We start from the raw sequence: 17,859 nt of genomic DNA, 5'->3' as shown, positions 1-17,859 counted from the left end.
GACGGGAACCGCAGAGTGCTGGAACATGGGAAGGAAGTAGTATGGTGGTTCTGACCGCTGGGCACCGATGGCATCGTCCTCCCCTATCCGAGGCCTGATCACCTCACGCACTGGTACATTGCCCGGGAGGTGCGGCTCCGAAAATTGGTAGTCTTGATGCACTTGACCCTCCCATCTGTCAACATTAAAATCAGCTTCCGCTGATACGTGTGTGAATGGAAAGGCAGAAAAAAATCGATGCAAACAGACAAAACATCCACGCAACTTGCGCCATGTTCAACGTGACCAAAGCCGCAGAAATAAGTAATAAAACTCTGTATTCCAGAGCGCCTCGTGGACACACTTGTTAGCAAACTAGTGACCATTTAAATATTAATCTTGTAGGCGCTTGATAATTGCGCTCACCTGGTTTTGGCGCAACAACTACGCACTTGGCACACACGGGGACGTTCGTTGCATGTAGGCTACTGGGCGTAGACGATCAATTAATGATTCGCGTCATTATATTTGCAATGATATATAAAAACGTATTTTGCCTTGCCTACTATGTTACAATGTAAGCTTTGAGTATGTAATTCATTTATCTATCCACCAGATGCCAGTATAAACTGTGCTCTCAATTTTACTCAGTGACTTGGGTGAATACAACACTTGACCTTCACCTGTTATATTCATATTCAATAACTCTCAACTAGGAAGACCGCAAATGTGTTGATGAACATGAGTCAAACGGTCCTAAATTGGTTCTAATTGCATGTAGTTTTATGGTATAGGTAACCATACTGAACCCCCCAACCACCCACCACCACCACACACGGAGGATTGTGCCAACCTAAGCTGCGACCAAAGATACAGCTAAGGGCATAGAGTAGGCCATCAGGGTAACAAGAACCTGTCTTTAACACTTTCAGTAGCACCTTTTCATCAATCGTTACCGCCAGGAAGAAACTGGTTCAAATACAGTGGAGAAACTATGTGTACTCAGTGTAACCGTTTGATAGTAAACCACCAATCGATGTATATAGCTGTAATGCTATGTTTACACTTTACTCAGAGCTGCCTGCTACTGTACATGGGCAACAATAAAATATTGTCACAAGAGTGCAAGACTACCAAACAATGAGACTGATTCCTAATAAGTTCATTAGTAGCAACACCAACTTTGTGGTTCTTCATGGACATCATCCCCACCACACCCAACCAACACCAGTTACACTCAGGTACAACAACAAAAAAGAATGAAATAACTTGAGGTCAAACGCAAATCTCAGATTTATTATGCCATGTCAGTGATCACTTAGCTTGCCACATCAACAGTTTGTCTTTGTGGTAGGCCTGCTACTGTATGCACATTGTTCAGATGAGGGTCTGTCGACAAAGCTGTGATTTGCATTTGACCTTTGTGTGCAAAAGTATACTCTTTATTCTTATATATCCAACTTTATTCTTACCCAGGTTCCCCATTCAGGCCCCACCCAGTGGCTGACTTAAACTAAGAGTGTTTTAATACCACCTTTAACTGTTACATGTAGTCAATGCCCAACTTTCACCAGCAGGAAGAAGGCAACCAAACAAAAAACAGAAGAAAACAGGTTAATTTTTACCTTTTCTTTTTCTTGTTAAATAGTAATAAATACATGAGATGCAGTGGTTTATTTTTCCATTTTTTCTGAAGCAGGAGGGTTAAAAAGTTTATTTTTATTTATTTATTTATCTGTCTGTTTGTTTTCTTTAGCAGCAATCCGAACATGGTTGAAAGTGGAGATAGCAGCCGAGAGAGTAGTTCACTTTTTTTTTTAAACTTGATGGCAAACAGCACTCACAGAGTGTCGTGAAGGAGGGAGGGAAGGGGAGAAAAAAGACAGGAGAAAGAAAAAAGAGGCCAGAGAAGTCAGAGTCATGGGGGCTGTAGGGGTAAGGAGGGCATGAAAGTGTCCCCTCATAAGTATGTACTCCTCCCTCCTGCTATATATTGCCCCCCTCCCTTCCAACAGAAAAATGGGGCAGAGAGGAGAAAGAAAAGAGCGAGAGATCGAGACAGAGTGAGCAAGATTTGGCTTAGCATATCCAGAGTTAATCCAACTCAAAATGTGTGTTACGTTTCTGTAGTTTACGGTCCAAAACAAAAGTGAGTAAGAAAAGAGAGAGAGAAAGAGGGTGAAAGATTCTGGTTAGATGTTGAAGTAGAAGGCAGACTATTTTCTTTTTAAACAACAGGGAAGCATTTTGGTTTTCCTTGTGGCAAAATGTTTAGTTGTTTTTTGTTCTTCTTGAATCACTTCCTCCTTTTGTGTAGAAGTTCTGTTCCCCCTCTCCTCTTGAAAGCGTCTCACTTCGTCAAATGTTTCAGCCTCCTCATCGTATAGTTTCTCACTGTGTGGTGACTACGGTTTTTGTCATTTGCTTCATTTTATTTCTATGATCTGTTTCATAGTTTCAGATATATAAGCCAGTGTCAAGCGAGAGAATAATTTTTTTTAAACAAAAGTGTGTGTGTGTTTCGGGGGTGAGATATACTGAACTAAAAAACAAACTAAAAAGACCCTAGTTTGTTTGTTTTTCTGTGTATGTGCAAGTGTTCTGTCCATCAGCAAATAAAACTAAACCTGTATAAATTTAAATAAAAATGAATAAATAAACCACCTCTCAATTTAGCGCCCTTCCGATCTCCCCACTTACCCTCCTCCTCGTGTAGTGATGTTTAATAAATAAAACATGTACAATTAAACCTAGACTTCAAAAAATAGAGATTTTAAAAATAGCATAAGGGTATTCTCTCGTGCCTCCCTCTTCTTAACCAACAATTACCACTTTTCAAACCATTCATTTACCTTTGCGGTCTTCATTCCAAAAAACAACCCAAACAACAAAAATCTCGCTGCAAACCTTTCCTTAAATCACATAAAATCAAATAATATAATAATAACAATAAAAACAAACTTATCTGAAACTTTCCATTCCAACTACTGAGCCCCGTTTCTTACCTTCAACAAAAGAAAAAGAAACTGAAAAAAGGATAAAAATGGTTTCAAAGCCTCTCTTACTCTCCCTCGACCTTCTCCCATGCAAAACAAAACTAAATTCCTTTGATATTTCACAAGTTTATCTCTGTAACTGTATGTGTGGCCGTATTTGTTTCAAACTCAAGTGTGTATAATGTGTATGCGTGTTGAAATTGTAATGTTGTCGTTGTTAAAATTGTATGGCTTTTGGAATTTGTTCAAGATTTATCAAGAGTTGGCCGCGTTCTGACCACCGCCTCCTCCACTGCCGCACACACCCATCATGGTGGACTCCTCAGAGTCCGGCCTCCCCCCGCTGCCCCCTACTCCCCTGGGTGGGGGCCCCCCGGTGAGCATCCCGCCCCCGACCACGCTACCCTGGGGAGGGTTGTTATTGTTGTTACTGCCCGGGTAGCATGGGGGGATGTATCCAAGCCCGGAGGCAGCGACCAAGCTGTCCTGAGAGGCTGGGGGCTGGGCCAACTGTTGCTGGGAGCCGGTGGGGGGCGGCTGGGGGGCCATGACCGTCCTAGTCCGAAAGGCAGAGAGGCCCAGGTGGAGGTTGGAGGAGCCGTACTGGCTGGAGTCCAAGCTGGATGGGGGCGGCATGATGGAAGACTGACCCAGATGGTGGTGGTGTGTGAGGCTGAGCTCGATGCTATCCGGCATCTGTGGGGAGGAGATGGGCATCAGGGGCTGGCCCTGCTGGCCCTGTGAAGCCTGGCCCTGGGGCTGGTTCCCCTGTCCAGTCTGCCGCAGGCCCCGCCCGTTGCCGTGGTGACCGCCGTAGATGGGGTGCGGGTGGTGTGGTTCCATCATGCCCCCGACGCCGCCGCCTCCCAGGAAGTGGCGCGAGTGCTGCGTGGCCGCCGGCTTGTGCAGCAGCAGCTGGGGATATGGGGGGTCGCCAACGCTACTGCCGCTGTTGGACAGGGGACCCATGCCCCCCTCTCCACCCGGCCAGAGGCGTAGCTGCTGCTGAGATGGAGCCTTGGCAGTGTGGGTGAGGAAGAGAGGTCATCGTTAGAAACAGAGAATGCAGAATCTACAGTACATCATACAAATGTCAGTTCCAGCTGGTATAGAGGAAGAACATGTTGTTCCATGTGATGAGATCTGAGACATCAGAGTGAGGTCAGATTTAAACCTCTGCTCACCTGTGGACTCTGCATCTCGTAGTCTGAGTGAGTAACTGCACTGTTGTAGTACCGGTTACTGTACCGGTAATTACGGTTGTCATTGGAAGAACCGCTAGATCCACCTGGACAGAGGGAGTAGGGGAAGAGAGAGGGAGTAGGGGAAGAGAGAGGGAGTAGGGGAAGAGAGAGGGAGTAGAGGGAGAGTAGGGGAGTAGAGGGAGAGTAGGGGAGTAGAGGGAGAGTAGGGGAGGAGAGGGAGAGTAGGGGAGGAGAGGGAGAGTAGGGGAGGAGAGGGAGAGTAGGGGAGGAGAGGGAGAGTAGGGGAGGAGAGGGAGAGTAGGGGAGGAGAGGGAGAGTAGGGGAGGAGAGGGAGAGTAGGGGAGGAGTGGGGGAGGAGAGGGAGAGTAGGGGAGGAGAGGGAGAGTAGGGGAGGAGAGGGGGAGTGGGGGAGGAGAGGGAGAGTAGGGGAGGAGAGGGGGAAAAGACACTCGGTCAGTCAGAATACACAATAGTTGTGTTACGTCAACATACTGACAGTCCATCACTGCTGGGACTATAACCTGTTGCTGAGCTGCTGAACATGGTGCTGTAGCTAAGGTGAGAAGCAGTTGCCATGGTGAATGGGAGCTGTAGCTGTGGCAGAGGAGAGGCCGCTGAGGCTGAGCTGTTGCTATAGTGACGGTGTGCTGCAGGCTGTAGGGACTGAGCTGCGGCTGAAGTGACTAGGAGCTTGTTTCTATGGAGACTGTGTGGCTGTTGCAGAGAGCGAGGGGCTGTAGGGGCTGGCTGAGATGTAACATTGAACAACCATCACTATGACGCAGTAGACTGCAGTGTTCCCCCGAAGACTATGTAGGTGGGAGGGATCTCCCAGACAAGATCCTTTACAGTACTAACCAACATGGCTTCAACGGACTTTCAATAGGTCTCAATCTAAGGAATCTTGGTGTTTTTTACAAACACAGGGGAGAATTATCTGGGGGAAACACTGCAGTGGGAATATGGGATCAAACAAGCTGCCAATGTTTAGTTTGCTCTTTTGAGGTTTGACCTCTGCAGATGTTTCCCGATGCAGTGGACTGTGACTTATGGTAAGGTTATACTGTATACTAACTGCTGTGTCCCGTACCGGAGCTGGAGACGGAGCTGGTGGTGGAGGTGGAGTGGCTGTGGTCCATGGCCGGGCTGGTGGAGGTGGAGCTGCTGGTGTTGGTGCCCTCGTCCGTCGTCTTCTTGAAGAAGTTGTGCTGCAGCGCGTAGAAGGGCGTGATGCGCGTCTTGGGGTCGTAGTCCAGCATGCGCAGGATCAGGTCCTTGAACTTCAGGTAGTCGCAGGGAGCGTGCCCCTGCTCTCCGCCCCGCCTCCCGCCAGGACCACCGGTCTCCACCCCCAGGATCTCATGGAGCCGCCGCGTCGCAGGAGGCTTGTACTCCTGAATAGGGAGATAGAGGGAGTGAGAGAAGGGGGAGAACGGAGATTATGGATGTGGGGAGGTGCAGAGAAACACTGTTGAATTCTCATTTTCTTCGAGGCAGTTTTAGTGACTTTTAGTTATTATTATGGTTGAATTTCACACATGCAAGCATGCATGTTGTTATGACGGTGAAATGGTTGATGGTCAGTAGAATGCATATTATGAATGGATAGACTTACTATTCGGTCTACTTTATTTACATAACACCAAGCCAGTGATGAGAAGCTGGAATGAATGAGACCTCCAACATGTATCCTTACATGGTCTCCCTTCTAAAGACCATCAGCTCCTAGTCCTAAAACTAACACTAAGTTGTCTTATCCTGCACTATATCATTCACTTAACCCCTAATCGTCTAGTGAAAATACATGCCAACACCCATAGGTGTACACCCGTGCTCACACACCCACCCAGGTGTGCCTGCCTCTGGGGTGAGATGGCTGATCCCCCACCATCTCCAATCCCTTTTGGACAAAGTTAATTAACATCTGATCCAAACCTTTCTCCCCCTCTTTCTCTCACCTCCAACGTAACCCAGGCATCTCCCTTTGTTCAACCTTTCACCACTGCTCCTTCATCTCATCCCTCTATCTTATTAAGGGCTATGTAATGCTTCTGATACACACAGAATAATGGAACGATAAGGACCTTTTTAGACAATTAGAGAAAGCTATATGACGAGGAGTTTACGGTTTAGATGATGATGACTGGAGGAAGATGCTGAGGACTCAGATCTCCTTCCTAAGAGTGGGAGTTTAGGTTAGAAATGAGAAAATACCTCTTTTGCACAAACTACTTTCCAATATCAAGCTAACCCTCCACCCCTTCCTTCTCCGCCTCGGTTTTCTACCCATCTCTCTTTCTCCATCTACGGGTGAATGGTTAATACAAGTAAGAGGTTTGTTGAGAAGTTGCCTCTAACCACTGACACTTGGGTCAAATATCTTTCAATCCCCCTAGCAGTTAAGTTTAGGTTTGGGGGTAAGAGCAAGGTAATCTGATTCAAGATCTGTGGGGTGACAGGGGAACTTGAACCTACTGCGTTGTGAGTGACAGGAGGGATGTGGTTCGGAGATGAGATGAGAAGATTAAGTAAGAGCAGAGTTTTACTCACGGAGGCTGAGGGGTAAAGTACCTTCTTTATGTCCTTGTTCTTCTTGATGGTCCACAGGCCGTCGGACAGCTTGTCAAAGTACTTCCGTGCTTTGGGAGCCTGATCCAGCATGTGGTTGGGAGGGACCCCCAGTACCTCCACTATCTTATTCATCTGATCCACCTGGAGAGAGAGAAACAACAGGACAGGTCAGGGGCAAATTCGGCATCGACATCCAATGCTGTGTGTGTTCTCACAGCCTACCTCGTTGGAGCCACTGAAGAGGGGTTCTCCCGTGTGCATCTCCACCAGGATGCAGCCCAGGGACCACATGTCAATGGCCAGGTCGTAGGGCATGCCCAGTAACACCTCCGGAGATCTGTAGAACCGACTCTGGATGTACTGGTAGATCTGTGGTGGAGGGACAGATTGGGGTGATATAAGAAATACAAATAGGTAGAAAAAAGAAGAAGAGAGACGAGGGGAGAAAATGTGATGACAAAAGATAGAGGTATTAGCTCCAGTATGTTGGTTACAGCAGAAAGGAGCTGTGGCCCTTTAGTAACATTTCTAATCTAAATTAGAGCACACTCACTGGTGGAGGGAGACAGGATGGTGGTGGAAGTGGTGCAGTGACACCATTTATCCACACGGGGCAGGCCAAGCTGAGTAGAAATATCTAAACTGGGTGCAGCATCGCCGCTGGGATTCTATACTTGAGCACTGTAGTGAGGCCTATTTCCTCATCTTCCCAAGAGTCCTCAAAGATGTGCTGTGAATGCCAGTTCCTATTCAACCTGGCAACGGCCTCCCTCCATAGCTTCCCTCTCCATGTCTATTTACCCTCTGCAGAAAACTGAGCTCATTCTCTTTTGAAACGGCAGAGTCGGAATCATCTGTGGGCTATTCTCTCCCTCATCCATCCATCCATCCGTCTACCCCACCCTTCTCTTCTCCCTCTTCCTGAGATATCCAGAGGCATTAGCAGACAAATATTACAATGTTTTAGAAAAGGTTAGTATACATTGAACGTTTATCTGCTTTACAAAAAGCTGTCTCATTCATTCTACCTCTACCATTCCCTCCATTCCCCTGCGTCTCTATCGCTCTCCATCCCCCCCAATAGCTCCCTCCTCCCTCCCTGCTCCAATGTTCTTCTCTACCCAACAACCCCCCTGCTAGCATCTAAAGGGGATATAACATGCATTAAGGGCATACTATATAAACCACATTCGACTGCTGATGTATGCATTGGTTTAGGTCGATCTTAAATATAATACACAGGAGCATGCAGATACCCAGAACAATTCACATAGGATCCATTGGGAGTGGTGAACTGCAATGCACTGATTTCAGGAGTGGACTGTGTATATTGATGTGCTTGGTAAGGTGTAGTCCTTCCTCCCCTTGCGTCTCCCTCTCTCCTAACCCAATGGTGCTCTCTCCTCAACACCCCCCACCCAGCACATGCATTGGGTTCATTAGGGTCTTCTATATCTCTGTGTTTGGTTAGTCAGCTAGTCTCCTCACCCTCTGGCCTAGTTGACAGGAGCTCCCGAAGTCCACGATCTTGATGGCGCTGCGCTTGGGGTTGCACAGCAGGATGTTCTCGGGCTTGAGGTCGCAGTGGATGATGCTGAGCTCGGGCGTGGCCAGGAACAGTAGCGCCGTGCACAGCTGCTGGGCAAACTTCCTGGTCAGGTTGAGAGAGACGCCGCGGAAGTTGGTGTTGCGCAGGAGGTCGTACAGGTTGTAGGAGAGAAGCTCGAACACCAGGCACAGGTGGTTCCGGAACATGAAGTGCCTCTTCAGGTGGACTAGAGGCGGAGAGGAGGGAAGAGGAGGGAGGTTAGTAGGGGAAGCGGTATACTGCAGTAACCTATCTGGGTGCACTGCTCTACATGGGTAGTGGTTGAGGTGACTTCCAGAGTGACAGTGTGCCATTGGAGTGGAGAGCAAGGTGCTTTGACCACATGGAAAACAGCTCGGCCATATAAATGCCATCTAATATTATACTATTGTGTGTCAATCACATCGCTCAGCGCTATATGAGCTTAGTGAGGTAGAGGTGATTCTGTGACAGGTTTATCATCGCAAAGGCTATTTGGATTGATATATACAGTGGGGAGAACAAGTATTTGATACACTGCTGATTTTGCAGGTTTTCCTACTTACAAAGCATGTAGAGGTCTGTAATTTTATCATAGGTACACTTCAACTGTGAGAGACGGAATCTAAAACAAAAATCCAGAAAATCACATTGTATGATTTTTAAGTAATTAATTAGCATTTTATTGCATGACATAAGTATTTGATCACCTACCTACCTACCTCACAGACCTGTTAGTTTTTCTTTAAGAAGCCCTCCTGTTCTGCACTCATTACCTGTATTAACTGCACCTGTTTGAACTCGTTACCTGTATAAAAGACACCTGTCCACACACTCAATCAAACAGACTCCAACCTCTCCACAATGGCCAAGACCAGAGAGCTGTGTAAGGACATCAGGGATAAAATTGTAGACCTGCACAAGGCTGGGATGGGCTACAGGACAATAGGCAAGCAGCTTGGTGAGAAGGCAACAACTGTTGGTGCAATTATTAGAAAATGGAAGAAGTTCAAGATGACTGTCAATCACCCTCGATCTGGGGCTCCATGCAAGATCTCACCTCGTGGGGCATCAATGATCATGAGGAAGGTGAGGGATCAGCCCAGAACTACACGGCAGGACCTGGTCAATGACCTTAAGAGAGCTGAGACCACAGTCTCAAAGAAAACCATTAGTAACACACTACGCCGTCATGGATTAAAATCCCGCAGCGCACGCAAGGTCCCCCTGCTCAAGCCAGCGCATGTCAAGGCCCGTCTGAAGTTTGCCAATGACCATCTGGATGATCCAGAGGAGGAATGGGAGAAGGTCATGTGGTCTGATGAGACAAAAATAGAGCTTTTTGGTCTAAACTCCACTCGCCGTGTTTGGAGGAAGAAGAAGGATGAGTACAACCCCAAGAACACCATCCCAATCGTGAAGCATCATTCTTTGGGGATGCTTTTCTGCAAAGGGTACAGGACGACTGCACCGTATTGAGGGGAGGATGGATGGGGCCATGTATCGCGAGATCTTGGCCAACAACCTCCTTCCCTCAGTAAGAGCATTGAAGATGGGTCGTGGCTGGGTCTTCCAGCATGACCACACAGCCAGGGTAACTAAGGAGTGGCTCCGTAAGAAGCATCTCAAGGTCCTGGAGTGGCCTAGCCAGTCTCCAGACCTGAACCCAATAGAACATCTTTGGAGGGAGCTGAAAGTCCGTATTGCCTAGCGACAGCCCCGAAACCTGAAGGATCTGGAGAAGGTCTGTATGGAGGAGTGGGCCAAAATCCCTGCTGCAGTGTGTGCAAACCTGGTCAAGAACTACAGGAAACGTATGATCTCTAATTGCAAACAAAGGTGTCTGTACCAAATATTAAGTTCTGCTTTTCTGATGTATCAAATACTTATGTCATGCAATAAAATGCAAATTGGCGCAGTGGGCACTGCGCTCTCTATCCCCCCCAATAGCTCCCTCCTCCCTCCCTGCTCCAATGTTCTTCTCTACCCAACAACCCGGGTGGCGCAGTGCCCTAGACCACTGCGCCACCCGGCGACCTCCCGGCGACCCCACCAGTCTCTGGGTTCGCGCCCAGGCTCTGTCGCAGCCGGCCGCAACCGGGAGGTCCGTGGGGCGACGCACAATTGGCATAGCGTCGTCCGGGTTAGGGAGGGTTTGGCCGGTAGGGATATCCTTGTCTCAGTATGTAAAATGTAATAAAAATGTATGCACTCTACTGTAAGTCGCTCTGGATAAGAGCGTCTGCTAAATGACTAAAATGTAAAAAAAAATGTAAATGTAATTACTTAAAAATCATACAATGTGATTTTCTGGATTTTTGTTTTAGATTCCATCTCTCACAGTTGAAGTGTACCTATGATAAAAATTACAGACCTCTACATGCTTTGTAAGTAGGAAAACCTGCAAAATCGGCAGTGTATCAAATACTATTTCTCCCGACTGTATGTAGCATGATACTTATACATAGGGATATATGAGAAGTAGGGCATTGGTCTATATTTCAATTGAGACGTTAAATGTGGAGCAGGTTGCATGTGACGTCAAAGAGGCACAGTATCAATTAATTTTAGTAGATGGTATACAATGCAAAAGTGTTAGATCGTAAGTGGGGCTTAAAGCTGTGTGTGTGTGCGTGTGCGTGTGTCCTCACCTATGTAGTACTTCATCTCGGTGTCATGTTTGTTCATGAGCTCCAGCAGTCGCAGCTCTATCTGGGCCTGGTTCAGGAAGGCTTTCTTGTTCTTGATGATCTTGATGGCCACCCACTCCTGCTCGTGGTGGTCATATGCTTTCACCACCTGCGGGATGGCAAAGGTCACAGGTCAGACAGGCAGCCATGTTGATTGTAGCATTTGTAGATGGTAGGGGCCACGGCAAAGCTCCTTCACCAAACAAAAAATACAGTCATTATCCCTCTCCTCTGACCCGTTTATTCTTCTCACGTCTGTAGACATACTTCATTCACCCCATGCAACTCTTCACCTTAAACTTTGGAAGTGTTTCTCCTCTCTTTTCTTCCATCCTCTTGTTTCTCCCTCCTCCCCCTGACCATCCTCCCCCCACCCCTGACCTATCCTCCCCCCTGACCTATCCTTCCCCCACCCCCTGACCTATCCTCCCCCCTGACCTATCCTTCCCCCACCCCCTGGCCTATTCTCCACCCTGACCTATCCTCCCCACACCCCCTGACCTATCCTCCCCCCACCACCTGACCTATTCTCCACCCTGACCTATCCTCCCCACACCCCCTGACCTATCCTCCCCCCACCACCTGACCTATCCTCCCCCTGACCTATCCTCCCCACACCCCCTTACCGATCCTTCACCCTGACCTATCCTCCACCCTGACCTATCCTCCCCCTCCCCCCTGACCTATCCTCCCCACACCCCCTGACCTATCCTTCACCCTGACCTATCCTGCACCCTGACCTATCCTCCCCCTCCCCCTGACCTATCCTCCCCACACCCCCTGACCTATCCTCCCCACACCCCCTGACCTATCCTTCACCCTGACCTATCCTCCCCCCAACCCCTGACCTATCCTCCACCCTGACCTATCCTCCACCTACCCCCTCCCCTGACCTATCCTCCCCTATACCCTCTTTCCACTGACCTGCCCTCTCTATACCTTCTGTTCCCCACGTCCACTGACCTGCCCGAAGGAGCCCTTGCCGATGAGCGAGTCAATCTCGTAGCGGTCCAGCCACTTCTCCCCGTTCTTGACGATGTAGTCGTAGTTGTCGTCGTCGTAGCCATCGTTGTACACCTTCCGCTCCTTCTTCGTGCTCGAGTCCTCCGGGGGTACCTGCTGGGCACGCCGCTTCTTCTTCGTGTAGTACACCTGGACACGGAGGAAAGGAGATGGAGAGGAAGGGAAGGGCGGGAAAAGAGAAAGAGGGGTAAGTCACCAATGTTTCTCATTTTGCCACACTACTGTTTGGATGGATCTCGGAGGACCAAACCAATGATACAACTGATATCCTTCACTAGTACATCAGTTTATGCTAATGTGGTTACATATAACTAGGGTTGCAAAACTCTGGTAACTTTCCAACCGGGATTTCTGGAAAACCAGCGACATTTGGGAAAGCAACCAGAAATGTGCAACCCTACATCTAATGAAGAGGGCACGACAAAGCCTATTCCCCCTCAGGAAACTAACAAGATTTGCCATGGGTCCTGAGATCCTCAAAAGGTTCTACAGCTGTAACATCGAGAGCATCCTGACCGGTTGCATCACTGCCTGGTACGGCAATTGTTCGGCCTCCGACCGCAAGGCACTTCAGAGGGTGTTGTGTACGGCCCAGTACATCACTGGGGCAAAGCTGCCTGCCATCCAGGACCTCTACACCAGGCGGTGTCAGAGGAAGGCCCTGAAAATTGTCAAAGACCCCAGCCACCCCAGTCATAGACTGTTCTCTCTACTACCGCATGGCAAGCGGTACCGGAGTGCCAAGTCTCGGACAAAAAGGCTTCTCAACAGTTTTTACCCCCAAGCCATAAGACTCCTGAACAGGTAACCAAATGGTTACCCGGACTATTTGCATTGTGTGCCCCCCAACCCCTCTTTTACGCTGCCTCTACTCTCTGTTTATCTTATATGCATAGTCACTTTAACTATGCATTCATGTACATACTACCTCAACTGGCCTGACCAACCAGTGCTCCCGCACATTGGCTAACCGGGCTATCTGCATTGTGTCCCGCTACTGCTACTCTCTGTTCATCATATATGCATAGTCACTTTAACCATATCTACATGTACATACTACCTCAATAAGCCTGACTAACCGGTGTCTGTATATAGCCTTGCTACTCTTATTTTCAAATGTCTTTTTACTTTTGTTTTATTTCTTTACTTACCTACACACATACTTTTTTTTCTTCTCCGCACTATTGGTTAGAGCCTGTAATTAAGCATTTCACTGTTGTATTCGGCGCACGTGACAAATAAACTTTGATTTGATTTGTTTATACAAGGGGTGTAAAACAAATTTTGCCCTGTAGGCCTCATTCGGTCTTCAACGAGGTCCAGAGGGCCGCACTGAAAATTGGTTATACTTCCTCGCCGTCCATTTTGCAAAACAATTTCCTCTATCCATAGTTTTGGGAATTTCTGATGTTCCCTGACTTGCTAGCTTTCATTTAAGCGATAAGCGAGCTGGACAGTCAAGAAACGATATGAATGTAGGTCATATCATTTCTACAGTTTTGATTTGTTGTTTTTTTCATTTGAAAGTATATTGAGTCCCCCCCACAAAAATATTGAAAAAATAAATACAAATAAAAACATATCTATTTTACTCAAACCACCCGCGAACCGGATAAGCTGTGAAGTGATGTTTCCTGCAGGAGTCATGATCGCTAGGAAACATCACCTAACTGCAGCAGCAGAGTCCTGTAGGACCTGATGGCTGGCTGACACACACACTCCACTCACCTCATTGATGTGCTTGTAAGTCTTGATCAGATCGACAGAGAGTTTTCTCAGCGGTGCGCTGGCGGGATCTCTAAAACTTGGAGGGATCCTCCTCTGCAGTATGGTCGCATCAGACAGCACCTGGAAGGGACAGATGGTGAGGGGAGCCCCAAAACTTGCCAAGACATCCCTGCAGTATACTAACTAGCGGATATTAGAACTAAAGTAAATAAAGGTCACTATACAATGTGAGTGGAAGGAGTAACTTCCAATGACATAACTGTGCATGTTTGAGTTAACCTATGTATCCCGGCAACACTGTTGCCTAGCTACAGAACAGTCTATCAGTGATGGTGGTTGTAGTTGCTTGTCAATAGAGTACAGCACCAGTCAAAAGTTTGGACACACCATCTCATTCAAGGGGTTTTCTTTATTTTTTACTATTTTCTACATTGTAGAATAATAGTGAAGACATCCAAACTATGAAATAACACATATGGAATCATATAGTAACCAAAAAAGTGTTCAACAAATCAAAATATATTTTATATTTGAGATTCTTCAAAGTAGCCACACTTTGCCTTGATGACAGCTTTGCACACTTGGCATTCTCTCAACCAGCTTCATGAGGTACTCACCTGGAATGCATTTCAATTAACAGGTGTACCCTGTTAAAAGTTCATTTGTGGAATTTCTTTCCTTCATTATGCGTTTGAGCCATATATATATATATTTTGTGTTGTGACAAGGTAGGGGTGGTATACAGAAGATAGCCCTATTTGGTAAAAGATCAAGACCATAAAATGGCAAGAACAGCTCAAATAAGCAAAGAGAAACGACAGTCCATCATTACTTTAACTTCTCTAGGGTAGGGGGCAGCATTCGGAATTTTGGATGAAATGCATGCCCAAATTAAACTGCCTGCATCTCGGGCCCAGAAGATATGATATGCATATAACTGGTAGATTTGGATAGAAAACACTCTAAAGTTTCCAAAACTGTTAAAACAGTGTCTGTGAGTATAACATAACTGATTTGGCAGGCAAAAACCTGAGAAAAATCCATTCAGGAAGTCTTTTTGTTGTTGTTGGTTTTGTAGTTTTCTATTCAATGTTATTACAGTATCCATTGACTTAGGACTCAAATTGCAGTTTGGCTACAAACAACCTGAGGATGGAACATAAACATCGTTTGACATGTTTCTATGAACTTTACGGATACAATTTGGATTTTTTTGTCTTCCTGTTTTGACTGCGTTTGAGCCTGTGGATTACTGAAGAAAACCCGCGAACAAAACTGAGGTTTTTGGATATAAAGAGACTTTATCGAACAAAATGAACATTTATTGAGTAAATGAATGTCTGCTGAGTGCAACCATATGAAGATCATCAAAGGTAAGGGATTAATTTTCTCTATTTCTGACTTGTGTAACTGTTCTACTTGGCTGGTTACTGTTTGTAATGATTCGTCTAGTGCGCAATGTTCTCAAATAATCGTAAGGTATGCTTTCACCGTAATCTAGAAGAAAAAGAAACGCACACCTATTTAGGCGAGGTGCTGGCTAGCGGAGTAGAAAACTTAAAAATAAAGGAGAGCCGCACACTCTAGGAGCTCAGATGCATTTTTTTTATTTTTTATAATGAGTATTTCTGTATTTGAATTTGGCGCACAGCAGTTTCACTGGCTGTTGAAGAGGTGGGACGCTAACGTCTCATGTATCCAAGAGAGGTTAACTTCTTGCAACTATAGGGGGTGCTGTTTCGCATTAGCATAATTTGCTCTACAGATTAAACTGCCTAGTACTCAATTCTTGCTCGTACAATATGCATATTATTATTATTATTGGATAGAAAACACTCTCTAGTTTCTATAGCCGTTGGAATTTTGTCTCTGAGTGAAACAGAACTCAATCTACAGCACTTTTCATGATAGGGAGTCAGATTTCAGACATCTTGGCCCCTGATCTGGAGTCAGTTTAAAGGTCCGTGTAAATGCTATGGAGAAACAGAGACTTCTTACGTCTTCCCCTGGATGTCAGTACGTGATGACGCTTTGAATGGAGTCGATTGCGCAATCAGTGCCTCTATAAATCACCAAATACCGGAAGTAACTTCCTTTGGCTGCCTGCGCCTGGCGCGCGAAGGACATCGGACTCGCCTCCTTCCAAGCTTTAGTTTAGCCAGTAATATTTCTCCGGTCATGTTTTTACTTGTTATAGGTGTTAACAGCATCATAAGGTAGTTAATTTGAACCGTTTTATAGCAATTTATATCCGTTTAGTGCGATTTTGAGGCATTGCTTTGTTGTGCACTTTGAAGCGCCGGGCACGTTTCGGGGTCCCGGTCGAACGTTAGTGGGCATTTCGACAGACAAGAGGACATCTTTCGACCAAAATGAGATTAGACCCAAGAAAGGATACATTGCCCAAGATTCTGATGGAAGATCACCTCATAGTAAGAAATATTTAAGATGATAAATCGTTGTTCTGTAGAAAAATGTTAAACGCACGTTCCGCCATTTTGTTAGGTGTAGCTTCGCTTGGCACAACCTGTATTGAAAAGTAAGGATAATTTAAAAAATGTAATTCCGCGATTGTATTAAGAATTAAATTGTCTATCAATCGCTATCCACCCTATATTTTTTTGTCAAGTTTATGAGTATTTATGTATAAGACTAGATCACTGTCTAATATGGCGCACGACATTTTCTGACCAGCTGGGCTACTTTTGTCATTGTCTAACCATGATTTTGGTGGCTAAATATGCACATTTTCTAACAAACTCTCTATGTATGTTGTAATATGATGTTACAGGAGTGTCATCTGAAGAATTCTGAGAAGGTTAGTGAAAAAATTAATATATTTTGGCGATATTTACGTTATCGCTCTCTTTGGCTAGAATCAATGCTCTGGTAATGTTTGCACATGTGGTATGCTAATATAACGATTTATTGTGTTTTCGCTGTAAGACACTTAGAAAATCTGAAATATTGTCTGTATTCACAGGATCTGTGTCTTTCAATTAGTGTATGCTGTGTATTTTTACGAAATGTTTTATGATTAGTAATTAGGTAATACACGTTGCTCTGTGTATTTATTCTAGTCGAGTTGTGATGGTGGGTGCAATTGTAAACTATGATTTATACCTGAAATATGCACATTTTTCTAACAAAACCTATCCTATACCATAAATATGTTATCAGACTGTCATCTGATGAGGTTTTTTCTTGGTTAGTGGCTATCAATATCTTTATTTGGCCGAATTGGTGATAGCTACTGGTGGAGAGAGAAAATGGTGGACAAAGAAAAATGGTGTCTTTTGCTAACGTGGTTAGCTAATAGATGTACATATTTTGTCTTCCCTGTAAAACATTTAAAAAATCTGAAATGGTGGCTTTATTCACAGGATCTGTATCTTTCATTAGGTGTCTTGGACTTGTGATTTAATGATATTTAGATGCTACTATTTAATTGTGACGCTATGCTAGCGATGCTACTCAGTGTGGGGGGGGGGTGGGGGGTGCTCCCAGACCCGGGGTAGATACTCGTGAAAGGTTAAGACATGAAGGTCAAATTTGGTCTGATGAGTCCAAATTTGAGGTTTTTGGTTCCAACCGCCGTGTCTTTGTGAGACGCAGAGTAGGTGAAAGGATGATCTCCACATGTGTGGTTCCTACCATGAAGCATGGAGGAGGTAGTGTGATGGTGCTTTGCTGGTAACACTGTTGATGATTTATTTAGAATTCAAGGCACCATTAACCAGCATGTCTACCACAGCATTCTGCAGCGATACGCCATCCCATCTGGTTTGCACTTAGGGGGACTATCATTTGTTTTTCAACAGGACAATGACCCAAAACACACCTCCTGGCTGTTTAAGGGCTATTTGACCAAGAAGGAGAGTGATGGAGTGCTGCATCAGATGACCTGGCCTCCACAATCACCCAACCTCAACCCAGTTGAAATTATTTGAGATGGGTTGGACCGCAGAGTGAAGGAAAAGCAGCCAACAAGTGCTCAGCAAATGTGGGAACTCCTTCAAGACTGTTGGAAAAGCATTCCTCATGAAGCTGGTTGAGAGAATGAATGCTAAGAGTGTGCAAAGCGGTCATTAAAGCAAAGG

At 45.8% G+C, this 17,859-nt stretch overlaps 1 protein-coding gene across 5 annotated transcripts in view; it reads right to left on the bottom strand.

Moving 5' to 3' along the window:
- Window positions 1-1,248: 1,248 nt before the first annotated feature.
- The window catches only part of LOC129837752 (dual specificity tyrosine-phosphorylation-regulated kinase 1B-like), a 74,371-nt gene continuing 57,760 nt past the window's right edge, over window positions 1,249-17,859 (bottom strand). For 2 of the 5 annotated variants that reach the window (XM_055904180.1, XM_055904175.1), the window contains exons 3-11: window positions 13,760-13,879; window positions 11,972-12,160; window positions 10,970-11,117; window positions 8,240-8,526; window positions 6,974-7,120; window positions 6,731-6,892; window positions 5,256-5,574; window positions 4,160-4,263; window positions 1,249-3,992 (exon numbers count right to left, since the gene is read on the bottom strand). In XM_055904180.1, the coding sequence (XP_055760155.1) occupies window positions 3,231-3,992; window positions 4,160-4,263; window positions 5,256-5,574; window positions 6,731-6,892; window positions 6,974-7,120; window positions 8,240-8,526; window positions 10,970-11,117; window positions 11,972-12,160; window positions 13,760-13,879 (2,238 nt within the window). In that variant the 3' untranslated portion in view covers window positions 1,249-3,230. The remainder of the gene's footprint in view (window positions 3,993-4,159; window positions 4,264-5,255; window positions 5,575-6,730; window positions 6,893-6,973; window positions 7,121-8,239; window positions 8,527-10,969; window positions 11,118-11,971; window positions 12,161-13,759; window positions 13,880-17,859) is intronic. The other 3 variants (XM_055904177.1, XM_055904176.1, XM_055904179.1) reach the window with 3 other exon arrangements.

This window comes from Salvelinus fontinalis, chromosome 38, assembly GCF_029448725.1.
Source record: "Salvelinus fontinalis isolate EN_2023a chromosome 38, ASM2944872v1, whole genome shotgun sequence".
Classification (NCBI taxonomy): Eukaryota; Metazoa; Chordata; class Actinopteri; order Salmoniformes; family Salmonidae; genus Salvelinus; species Salvelinus fontinalis.
This window is presented reverse-complemented; position numbering and strand designations above follow the sequence as displayed.